This window comes from Poecilia reticulata, linkage group LG12 (genome assembly GCF_000633615.1).
Source record: "Poecilia reticulata strain Guanapo linkage group LG12, Guppy_female_1.0+MT, whole genome shotgun sequence".
Classification (NCBI taxonomy): Eukaryota; Metazoa; Chordata; class Actinopteri; order Cyprinodontiformes; family Poeciliidae; genus Poecilia; species Poecilia reticulata.
This window is the reverse complement of record NC_024342.1, coordinates 14232938-14245239: the sequence shown is the minus strand read 5'-3', so window position 1 is coordinate 14245239 and position 12302 is coordinate 14232938. Positions and strand designations below refer to the sequence as shown.

Genomic DNA, 12302 nt, shown 5'->3' with positions numbered 1-12302 from the left:
ATGTAAAGCCAATCAGGTCTGGCTGTGCACAATGTGAAGATCTGAACTATTCCAAAGCTAGGAGTCATACTACAACTGGGTGCCAAGGCCTGAGTGTGACTTGGTATTTATCTGCATGATGGGCATGGACTGTTAATTGCACCTGCTTAATAACAGTGTCGGCATGATTAGTTTGAAGCCTTGACCAGTCTGGATGGCCAGTCTATCTTCAGATTCTCAGATGACTAAGCCGCACAGCTGCTCACTAGAGAATCCACATGAAGTGGAAACGCTGCTATCACTGCCGCCACATTCCTTCCTCCCTTCCTCCCAGATCCACATACACTGCAAAAATGAACCAGCCTGGCCTTTTTTTAATCCCCTTAAATTTGCCTTTTTTGTGTCAGCCATCATATGTTTAACATAGAAACTTTCACTGTGTATATATTATATATGTATATATATAATCTCTTGAACATCCTGGAAGTGTTATCATTCCTAACTTCTTTGTTTGCCATCTAGGTTGGCGCATGTGGCTTTAACAGCCAGATTCTACCCTTCATCTATCCCATCAGGCTGGTGAGGGTTGATGAGGAGACCATGGAGCTCATACGAGGACCTGATGGTGTCTGCATTCCTTGTAAACCTGGTGGGTTTTTACTTTTGTGAGTCATAAATTAAAAATTGCTGTGTTTTTGTTGTTGTTGTTTTAAGAAACTGTAGACAGAGATGTGGCTGCTTATATATTCACATTCAGAATAGTTAATAATGAAAACTGGATTATTGCTGAAAATATAAACTTAAATAATTAATCAAATGAATCGATTGCTAATATAACTGTCAACTAACTTCATGATTGATTTTATTGGTAACTGGAGTATACAAACTCTAAAAAAGGTAATTTGCTGAAAGAACAAACAACACACAGCAGGATTAAAAGGATTTGAATTATTTGCTTTGTACTTTTAAGTACTATTTTGTTAAAAAAAATTGCAGACTATGCCAGTGATTTTTTTTAAATTTGATTAGTCGTTAGCATAACCAATTTCCACAATAATTGTTAGTTGCAGTCCTATGCATAACAATGTTTTGGAAGTTCACTTCTTCTTCTTTACACATGAACAGTTTCTAACTGTAATATAGCAAAACCCTGAAATTATAAACAAATATTTACCAAAAATGCCAGCGAATGTGAAGTAATCTGGTTCTTCTCTTGTTCAAGGTGAGCCTGGCCAGCTAGTTGGGAAGATCATTCAGAACGATCCCCTCCGAAGGTTTGATGGCTACGTTAACGAAACGGCAACGAGCAAGAAGATCGCTAACAGTGTCTTCAAGAAGGGCGATAGCGCCTATCTTTCTGGTTAGAATCCTCCTCCAGCACATATTATTGTAGTATAATGTTTTAAGTGCCTCATTTGAATGAACGCTTATTAAATCCTCCAAACAGGCGACGTTCTGATCATGGATAAGTACGGCCACATGTACTTCAAGGACCGAACAGGAGACACTTTCCGGTGGAAAGGAGAGAACGTCTCAACGACTGAGGTGGAAGGAACCTTAAGCAGGCTGCTAGAGATGAAAGATGTGGTGGTTTATGGAGTAGAAATCCCAGGTAAACCTTTTCGCTTGGCTTATGTTCATGCTGTATGTTTCCGACATTATATGGCAAGAGCTTAAGTAAATGCCTAACATGTCTCTAAATGTGTTAGTTGTCCCAAAATGAAGTCACTTCAAAGTCCCACAAACCTGAATGTATTTTATTGAGATTGTATGGGCTCGGTCTTAACAAATTAAGCAGAAGAATACAAACAAAAGGTGTTTTTATCGTTTCAAAATATTTCTACAAATAACATTTGAAAAGTGTAGCTTGCATATGTTTTCAGCCTGCCACTCTGAATGCTTTTTAGAACCACCTGTTACTAATAATAAGTCATTTGAGTCCTATCACCACCAGCTTTACAAATCTGAAAGTGAAATGTTCGTCCAATCTTAGCAAAATGGATAAGTTATGAGAACAGGACATCCGTAGTGTTAAACAGGAAGGTTAGCAAATGAACTATTACATTGCCGTACATCAAGAATGTGCTAAATATGAGCATTGGATTTGAAGAAGGAGGACGAGCATGGCTGGTTCTTTCCTCTATTGTTTTAATGGATTTAATAGTATTGACTCCAGCTGTCCAGCTCAAACACAATGCAGGTACAGAAAATGTCCAGATGGATGTAAAAATGGAGGTATATTCGCCACTACGGTATGACCAAGAGATGATTAGTTTGGTGCTGTTTGAAAATATAAAAAAAGAGTTTTGGTTGCTTCTGAACCAAACCATTGACCTTGTTGCGTTGCCTCTGAATGTAGCAATTAGAACCTAAATCTCTACAGTTGTCAGTAGCTAATCATCTTGTATGTCTGACTCTGTGTGCACAGGAGCAGAGGGAAAGGCTGGAATGGCAGCCATCGCTGATCCGTCCCAATCCACCGACCTGGAGAAGTTGTTTAAGGACATGGAGAAAGTTCTCCCTCCGTATGCCAGACCCGTGTTTCTTCGCTTCCTTCCAGAAGTCAACAAGACGGGTATTTATTTGCTTATTTTATTTTCTAAAGGATCCATGTGCTGTGTAGGTGAAGCGTACATGCCCCCATTTTGGGTCATCGTATCTTCATCTGTCTGTTATCTAAACCTGCTGGGCGCTCCGCGGTCTATCTCCAGCGGCCACTGAGCAAGAGCCATATTATATTTGGGTCTTTAATGAATAATATGAAAGATTCAATTTCCAGAAATATTATACAATTGAACTTTAAAGGTAATGCACGTTTGAATTCATTATGGATTTCCTCTCTACCACAAAGGTTCAAGCTATGCACACATGCTCAATTATATACACACTCCACTAATATTTAGATTCATGTTTCTTAGGAAAACAATTAAGAAACGCTAGATAGTTTTTGTTCTGTTCAGAATTGGTAGGCATAAACCTTTCAGCAATTTTTTTCTATAATGTCAAGGAAGGAATGAAAGTTGCAATGAAATAATGAAGGAAGGGAGAGAAATAGGAAATGAAAAAACTTCACTTCACTTGTTAGTTCCTTTCCCCCTCCCTTACTTTCATTTTTTCTTCCTTTTCTTTTTCTTTGTTGCCCTCCTTCTTTCCTTGATACAGTGTCTTCACTCATTTATTTTGTCTTTAGTCCCTTTTTTCCTTCCTACTTTCTTCACTTCCTTACTTTGATGCAGTCCTCCTTTCATTCATCACTCCTGTATTTTTGAACTGCTTTGGTTTTGGCAGGTGTTTTTGTTTCATCTCAAACATTGATAGAAATATATATCTAACATACCTCCCCAAAATTCTGAAAATGTTATTCTTGAATTTGGGCTTGAATAATGTGCATAAACCATGAAAGAAAAAAAAAAAACAATTTAGAAGAAAACAGCCTAGACTGATGTAAACAAAAAATGTCTAAACAATTTTCCTCTGTCTCTCTTTTCCAGGGACGTTTAAATTCCAGAAGACAGAGTTGCGTCACGATGGTTTTAATCCCACTGTTGTGTCAGACAAACTGTTCTTCCTGGATTCCAGCAGAGGGCGCTATGTGCAGCTGGACGAAGAGCTCTACCGCTCCATAGTGTCGGGGAAGCACAAATTGTGACGGCCTGACAGACCACTACATCAACTTGTGCACACACTGACATGCAGACATATTTCAATAAAGAAAAGAGGACTACATTGCCTGCCCAGGTTAGCAGAGCATATACATGGATGCTAACGTAAGAGCCATACGCTTTTAAAGGCCAATGCACACACACATACGCTCAAACCTACTTTGCTCATTAAAGTTCTAAAAAAAAAAATCACAAAAAAAACGAGATATATGGACAGCACGCTCAAAAGGATATGCTCTGCTCCATCCATCCCGGCTGAAATCTCCCCGGCAACCCCTCTCGCTACCTCAGCAGACAAAAAGAGAGGCACCAACCACAGAGACCAGGTTCTTTCTGGAACTTCAAACATCCTTTCATTGCAACACCGACCTTGAAGACCCCTTACCAAACATGCTTTCCCAGCAAGAAATAAGGCAAACAAGCTGCCTGGAATCCAGAATGCCACAACTTGCGAATGCAGATTTAACACAAACTTAAAAGGATGCTGAAGAGAACTGTGAAACCAGTCCTGCATATGAAGTGTGCGGAACAACGAAGGGACCTTTGTGCACCTAAGTTATCTCTGTTCATGTTATCATGATATGTTCTAGTGAGATTATCTTGTGAAAGATGGCACCTCTGCTTTTGACTTAACCTGCACAACTAGCCAGAAAGTGACAAACTGTAATCTCTCACACCATCTGAAGTTCAGATTACCTGAAACATTAGTCATTCCGACCTCGCTGCTCTCCAAAGCATCCGTGCATTTCTACCAGAAGGGAACAATTTAAGAGCAGCTGGAAGGGACGCGCATGTTAAATTAGACCAGTGGTTGCAGCTTTAAGGTGCAATAACTCTCCAGCATCTGCAGTGCAATAATCAGCTGCAAGCCATCAGAACTTTGTTTTTATTTATTTATTAAAATATGTCAGCAACATACCAAATACTTTAAGTTGATGTTTACATATTTTAGTTGATAGAACTAGTATTTTATCTTTTTTTTTTTTTTATGCTGTATGTCCATCCAAATCCATCCTACGTTGGCATCTGGAGTCCATCAAAGCAAAGCTGTTGAACCCATTTTATATTGGCTGCTGGAACACAAAGTAAAGCAACAGGATAAAGTCAACCCTGGGCTAAATAACGCATTTCTTTTTCTGGTTTGCATGTTGAACTCTTGTGGTTATGTGGCCAAATTGTGCAGGTTTTGTCTGAATAGGTAGACTTTGCTCATCTTGGGGTGTGTGTGTGTGTGTGTGTGTGTGTGTGCGTGTGTGTGTGTGTGTGTGTGCGTGTGTGTGTGTGTGTGTGTGTGCTGGTTTGTTTGTGTTTGTGTTCACCTAACGCATATGAAAACGGGCGTGACAGAAGGATTTCCTGATGAGTGAGAGGGGGATTCTGCAACGTCCAGGAGAGCTGATTGACCAAAACAAAATTTAAAAATGAACAGGAGCTGAAACGGAAGAAGAGAAGTCAGAAGTTTACTTATGTTCACTATGGTTAATTTGGGGCTTTTTGTTATTTATTTAAGCTACTCATTTTCAAGTTTGGAATGGTTATGCAACATATAACTTGAATGAACAAGCATTGGGTGTGCAAATAGTTGACTGTATGGTGGATTGTCTAATCAGCACAGAGTCAAAGATATAGCTATATATACTCATGTAACCCCATTAATATTTGGTTACATATCCCTTTGCGATTTTCAGCTTAATACACACTTTCTGCAACCATCAATAAGATTCTGGCATCATTCAGACTGAATATTTGACCACATTTCATTTAAATTGCTTGGTTTACTGCAACTTACCCAATTTTTAAGCTTCGTTTATACATTTTCTAGAAGGCTGAGGTTTGGACTAGGGGAAGGCACAGTGGTGGCAGTATCATGCTTGGACAAAGAAAATTAAGCTCTGGTTCACAGATTATCAAATGTAGATGCTTAAAAAGTTGGACTCCATTGAGTATAACCATGCCAGAAGTTTGTTGATGGCAGCAATAAGCATATATTTGAATCTGTCAAATTTTGACCTGGCGACATTTGAATCTAATTCTTGTTTCTAAAAATGATTAAACAACAGAGCAGTTCAAATAAAAAGCCATCAAAAGTTAATGTAATTTGATCCCATGATGATTGCATGTAAACATCTGACCAGAACTGTTCTTCCTAGTCAATGTTGCTGTCCATCGCTTTGAACGAGCATCATGGACGCGCGCAGAGCACTGTGCCTTACTGCGAGTTCACCTCTCAGACACACAGGCCCTGGCTCTCTTCTTAATCTGACGTTTCAGCATTTCTTTCTTATTTCAGTCTTTTCTCCATCATAGCAACTTGACTACATAGGATCATGAGATTTCCTTAAGTTCTGCAAAAACCAAGTGGTTAGCGTCTTCGTCCTGCCAGGAGCAGGAAGAATTTATCTCCTAAGACACTCCTTTAAGATTTTTTTTTTTCCTACCTTCAACTTTATTTGTGTTTGCAGTGTTCATTTACCGCCCCACCTTCAAATAGCCGCGCCTTGTTTTCTGCTTCCTGTCCACTCTGTCCCAGTTGAGCTCGCGTTGTCTCAGACGTTGATTAAAAATCGTCCCGGATATGATTGGCTTGTTCATGAATTCTGGCGACATTTAGCTTCACCTAAAAACAAATTTTTGAGAAGCTTTTTTTTTTTTTTTTTTTTTTTGCTCATTTGAGTTCTCTGCTGTTGCTCTGTAACCCTTGACCTTACATTGCATCCTGCAGTCACATGCAGTACACCAAAGCAGGATGTTATTGTTTTCAAGATGCTGATGCTGCAATCATTGAAGCATGTTTTCTTGGTTCATACATTGCATTTACTGACATAGGAAATATTCTGTCATTTTTTTTTCACCCATTGTTTCCTCATCGGGTGAAAAAGTCCAACGGAGACGTTCACGAGGTCCAGCTTCGTTCCAGTTTCGTTCCAGCCTCCTTTGTCTCTTTCGCTACTGAGTTTATTCTTTAATGATGAGTGTAAAATGTTCACAAGAATGTGTTTGGGAGGGTGACAAAAATGAACAAATGACTGATTTGTTGTTGTGAGGTGAAGTGTAATTTGTGTGTCTAAGGTTTGGCTGTTATGATGCTTCTGATTGGTGGTGGTTGCATTTGTCAATTCATACCACCAGGGGGCGAGTGATTAAACAGCCCCACAGCACTGCACTCTGAAGAAGATGTCTTTTTTTTTTTTATAAATATATATTTTAAAATTAGCTTAAATTATTTTATTTTTGGAAGCCTGTCAATTATTCTTTGATCCACTGCTTTTTGTTTGTTTTTGTGTGAAATTATAACTTTGTGATTGTGTGGTCTAAAAGGGGTTTTGTGCTTGGATGACAATCGAGTGAGCGGTTTAAATTTGATCTCACCTCTGAGATGCACAAGGAAGGACAGGAAAATAATTACTTGCAGTCTGTTTAATTTGCCATCTCCGTGTTGGAAAAATACTGATGGAAATTAGAGATGCGGCGTTTCCTTAACACTACAATTAATATAAGTATAATTGGTCAAAATAAATCTTACAAAATAAACTTTATTGTTAAAATTTCCCTTAGAGAGTTTTGGGTTTGACAACTACATCCAAATTTCTAAGGTTACATTTTATTTTCCCATTACTTTCGTGTTTTGTAGAACACAGCACTTCAGTCAATTAAACCATAACTTTGTAAGTTATAAAATGTCAGAAAGCCTCAGAAGAAACCATTTCCAACATAAACTAATTGGTCAAGATTACTAGAGTCTCTGTGGATTCACTATTAAGTTGGATACAATAAAGTTGAGTTAAACTTTGCTGATGAAACATGTTCTTATGATGCATCTGTGTCCTCAATGTCTCATCCTGGTTTTTGCACATTTCCCCCCCGTTCATTATGGTGTTAGTAAATCTGCCTCTCTCTGTTTCTGTTGCTTTTGTTTTACTGTGTTGTTGCACTGCAGCAGTTCTCAACCTGTGCAGAGTGTGTAGACGAGGTCTCAGAGGTGTGTGAGACACACACACACACACACAGTTTCCCTCCTACCCACACAAGGCTAGTTGTGCACATACTGTATTAAAGGAAAGGGAGATAAATGCAGTGCTGCCAATGGAAAAATAATTATTAATAAAACTATTTACATTGTTCCCTTTGACTCTGGTTCAGTTTGTTTTTTAATTGGTCATTAATTAACTGTGACCTCAATGGCCTTTTTTACGACCAGCAGTTAAAGTATTATTTGTCCAGATTTATTAATTTAACTTCAGACTCTACTGTCAAATGTGCCGAGTTAAAATGAGCCTTTCAAAGCAAAGAAGCCTCCTACTTTTTTCAAGCATCCTCTGGTGGGGCTGGCTAACGTGGTAACGTGGTAATTTATCTTTAAAAAAAAAAAAAAAATCAGACAAGAAATCAACCAATTTGACCAAGAAGTGCAAAATGATCAGTCATCCAGAATCCTGCTTGATGATGGCAACACCAAATGTTATTGCCTCAAATTCTTCTCTTTGAAAAGGAATTTAAAAAATGTTTTCTCCAACATAGTAGTTTAATAAAGACATGCCAAACTTGAAATGATTACAACATTCATGTCATGACGGGTGTGTTGTGTAAACCTTTAAAACCACATTGAACTCGTGGCTTGTTCCAAACAGGAACAACAAATCATTTGTTTTCAAAAACAACAAAAAAATTGGTTTTGAGGTCCAAAATGTCCCTTTTTTCACAACGCTAATGGAACCAATGAAACCTAATTAATATAAAATATCCTAACCCAATCTTAAATATTATTTTGAGTTCTTTGTAAGATATAATATTTTTGTCCCTCTGTTACATAGTCTAATTGTGATCTTTCACTTCATGTCAGAGATTTCAGCTTGTTTCCTCTTTCTCTGTTTTTGAGAGATTTAATACCAATTTCTCCCCTTCAACTCTAGATGTCATAATTACGTAAAATAAAAAATAAAAAAAAGATCCTCTTTCTTCTAAACTTACTGCTGAAGAGAGGGGCACACAGGTCATGGGTATTGTCTGAACTACTTGTCAGTCTGCCTAAAAGTAGAGCTAAGTCAGCAATGTTTTTGGTGCAGATGCTTGCGGTTTGGTCCTCCTGGAACATCATCTGTAAATGTTGCGAAACGCCGTCCGGTCCGTCCTGACTTGCGGGGGCAGCACCTGAATCTCAGCTGACCTAAGTAAACCACGTTCATGACTCTGCGTGTTTCTGAGAAGTCGGGGGGCCGTTCGGAAGCCACACGTTTTTCAACAGTCTTGTTTCTGTTCTCTGATCCTTTGCCTCCATTGGCTGACGACCAGGTGGGCGGATCAGGAGTCAGAGCAAATATCAACCCAGCCTTTGCCAGCCTCTGTCTGTCTGTTGACTTCTGCTGTAGGCTTAGGGCCTGGTAAATTGTTTCAAACTTTTTTTAAAATTTGTTTTTGTTTTCAGCATATTCGTCTTGCAGCTTTGTGCCCCACCGCAGCCATGAAGACTGCCATGCTCTCTGTTGCCATGGTGATGATGTGTGTGACGATGGCGCACTCAGTGAAGCCACTAAAGGATTTCAACTTGGAAAAGGTAAAACTCACATCTTGCTTGTGCTTTAGGGAGGCTGTGTAATCTACTATGTGAGTGTTGTCAGATTTAAGAACAGCTGCTGATGGGTGACACAAACAAACTGCTTTTATAAATAAGGATTCATGTGTGACGCAACAGGTGTGGAGAGATGCTGGAGGATATTCCACGTGGCAGAAAGGGACTTTTTTTTTTTAAAGTGCCAATATTCGTTTGCCTTCATTAGATTATTTCAGATCTGTCAAGTATTTAATGACAAGTTTCCCACAAGATTAAGATACAAAAAAATCATGTCTATGTTAATGCGTGTGGGGAGTTTGTCCATCTGTTTATAAAATACAGCTATGAAAAGATGGTGTGTCTGACGAGCTGTGCTCAGAGGCACCTTGTTACTCTGAGGAACGCGTCTCTTCATGATCGCTCATCCGCATTATTTTTAGTCAGTCCATGCCGCCATCCTCCCTTAAATACTTCACAGTGCTCTGAGTGTCTACCCACCAAACACTCTCCACTCCCCTGAGGACAGAGAGCTACTTTGTGACTTGAGAAATTACAAACTACTGAGTCTTTTATAATCTTTAGCTCCACGTAATCCGCTGTGGTCAGACTGCGGGTCAAGCTGAGACACTGAGGTTGTGTGACGTTAAATCTTCACCTGTAAATATGGAAATCTACTTCCATCAGTACCTTTCTGCATAGCAAGACATTATGAAACATAATGGTTAAAAGTGTAAATTTTAAATCCTACATCAGGGGTGTCCAAAGTCTCTCATCAATAGCCAGCTTCCTGCACGTTTTAGTTCTAACACCTCTAGATCTTGTTTTCATGCAGACTTTGAAGCAAACATTTGTGAATTTGTTAGCCTACATATGCAAAATATGTGTTCCAATGGAAAACTACTAATTCAAACCAGTTTTCCAGATCAAATAGACTAATATAGTTTGCATTTTCTTTCTCCCAGACCTCTACCCTGAAATAAGCTTTATTGTGATTGTTTGGTTTTGCACTCACCTCAAATTTCTATGCTTTCATATGCATTAAGTTTGCAGGTAAATGGTACAGAGTGGGGCTCGCCTATGACTCTCCAGGCTTTATCCCTTTAAGAGACAAAGTGAAGATCTCCATGGGCGTCATCACAATGATGCCCGGCGGCAACGTCAACCTCACAATGTGGGAAGCTCTGTGAGTCCAAATATGTCAAATAATAAAGGGCAGATAAAATTAGCAATTACAGATTATTATAAGAACTGATAGAAAAAATATATAACTGGTTAAGTGGATAAAGACTTCAGTTCAACACATGTAATTTTACTTGCTTGAGATTCAGCACAAACATCTTATGTTTTTTTTATTTTTTATTTTTGTGCTTCAGATCTGTGGCCTGCATTCCTAAATTTTACCAGTATAACAAGACAAGCGTGCCTGGACACTTCATCTACTTCAGCACCCGTAAGTGGTGTCTAATCTTAAACCCCAGACAAATTAAATTGAGGGATTTATTTGTCCAAATCAGATTTTCTGGCCAATGTGTCTAAGGTTTGTCAAAAAATACAAATCTTTAATGCCATATGTAATGTAAATCTATGAGCTTATTGAATAAACAATCCACAGTCGTGTGTGGAAAGACTAAAATGTGTACAAAGATTAAGCAAACTAATTCATAAAGTGCAGTGACCAGTGTGTGTTTTTGAGGAGCTGTTCAGATGCATTGAACATCACAGGAGGTCATTCAAAGAAATGTTACAATATGACTGAGAAACATTTTAGACTCAGACTCAGATTAAGGAACATGAGCAAACACACAATGAAAATCTACAAAGTAAAACAAAAAAAATGAAGTAGTGTATTGTATCATTTCAAAATTCAAATAGAAACACAACTTAAATTAAGATTTTCTTTTTTGAAATACTGAATGTTTACCAATAAGTAGCTTAATTTGTCTAAATTCTTCCTATATTTAATTTGTTTGGTTTTTTTTTATTAACTTTTCCTACCATATATATCATAGTGTAAACATTCATATGATATTTTCAGATTTAATAAGTCATACCACCACATACAAAACAATAAACAAGGAATTTTTTGGTTTATTTTTCCAAGACATTTTCAAGACATTCATTGTTGTTTTTTCTGTTCAGGCCATAACATGGTGAAGGACGTCACTGTTGTGGACACAAACTACTCTGAATATGCCGTGGTTCTCAAATACGAGAATTTTAACAGAGAATACACACAGGTGGCGCTTTACGGTGAGAGACACTTTAATTTGAACTTTTTTTTTTCCAGCTCCTGTGCTGAGTACATGTAGCTCACCCAGATCTGCTTGAACAGGTCGCTCACCGAGAACCAAAGTACAAGTCCTGCAGAAGTTTAAGGCCTTTGCTTTGTCCCGTGGTTTCCCCAGAGCATCTATTCTGACCCCTCCTCCAGCAGGTAATTACTGATGAAAAATCGTCTTAATATCTGCGGTTTAAATACTATGATATAAGTAAGATTTCTTAAGTAATGGGTGGAAATGTCCTGTTAAGTTCATCATTGTTTTCTTTGTATTGTCTCATCAACAGAGAACTGTCCAGCGTCAGGATCTGGATAAATAGGTAAGATGTTTGTTTGTTACCTAAAACAGGTAAAAACTATATATATATATATATTGTAAATTTAAATTAAATTTTGTTTCTCTTCTAGGTTTTATTTCAGAGGAAGCTGAAAGAATTTATTCAGATGTTTTGCCTAATATCAACAATAGAGATGCGATCAACTCATATAAGTCTATTTTCTCAGTTTCTTTCATTTTTGTTGTCCAATTTAAATAAAAAAAAATTACATCTCCTTGTATTCTCCACACCCCTGTTTTATAAATGTTTGAAGTTACTTGAAATTTGTTAAAAACCTTCAAACACTTTTAGGATTTGAATCCAGCAGTATCTATGTTTCATGCTCCTGCCTGAAAATCTGAAATCTGCAGAAACTGTACATCTTACGACTGAAAACATCGTTTACTGCAGCTTACCTACAAAGGTCAAAGGGTTGATTTTGTTTTACAATTTCTCTATGATTTCTTTTTATTTACTCAAATTTTATTATTTTTACAAATTTTATGTGTTTTCATATG

General features: G+C 37.9%; 2 protein-coding genes across 3 annotated transcripts in view; both read left to right on the top strand.

Moving 5' to 3' along the window:
• Positions 1-7763, top strand: part of slc27a4 (solute carrier family 27 member 4) — a 29911-nt gene extending 22148 nt beyond the window's left edge. For both annotated transcript variants that reach the window (XM_008423993.2, XM_008423994.2), the window contains exons 10-14: positions 502-628; positions 1202-1339; positions 1427-1591; positions 2408-2554; positions 3471-7763. In XM_008423993.2, coding sequence (XP_008422215.1) covers positions 502-628; positions 1202-1339; positions 1427-1591; positions 2408-2554; positions 3471-3628 — 735 coding nt within the window. In that variant the 3' untranslated portion in view covers positions 3629-7763. The remainder of the gene's footprint in view (positions 1-501; positions 629-1201; positions 1340-1426; positions 1592-2407; positions 2555-3470) is intronic.
• Positions 7764-8975: 1212 nt separating this feature from the next.
• On the top strand, positions 8976-12020 carry ptgdsa (prostaglandin D2 synthase a). The gene is made up of 7 exons (XM_008423992.2): positions 8976-9192; positions 10233-10372; positions 10563-10639; positions 11329-11439; positions 11522-11623; positions 11755-11787; positions 11876-12020. Exons 1-6 carry the CDS (start codon positions 9100-9102, stop codon positions 11781-11783), a joined length of 552 nt encoding a protein of 183 aa, XP_008422214.1. The 5' UTR covers positions 8976-9099; the 3' UTR covers positions 11784-11787; positions 11876-12020.
• The last annotated feature ends 282 nt before the right edge of the window (positions 12021-12302 follow it).

What these genes read in the sequence shown, in the direction of transcription:
- ptgdsa (XM_008423992.2), top strand. Translation starts at nt 9,100, where the DNA reads ATGAAGACTGCCATGCTCTCTGTTGCCATGGTGATGATGTGTGTGACG. An exon ending in CTCACAATGTGGGAAGCTCT is followed by an intron (nt 10,373 to 10,562) that starts GTGAGTCCAAAT and finishes TTTGTGCTTCAG; the next exon opens with ATCTGTGGCCTGCATTCCTA. An exon ending in CACACAGGTGGCGCTTTACG is followed by an intron (nt 11,440 to 11,521) that starts GTGAGAGACACT and finishes CTGCTTGAACAG; the next exon opens with GTCGCTCACCGAGAACCAAA.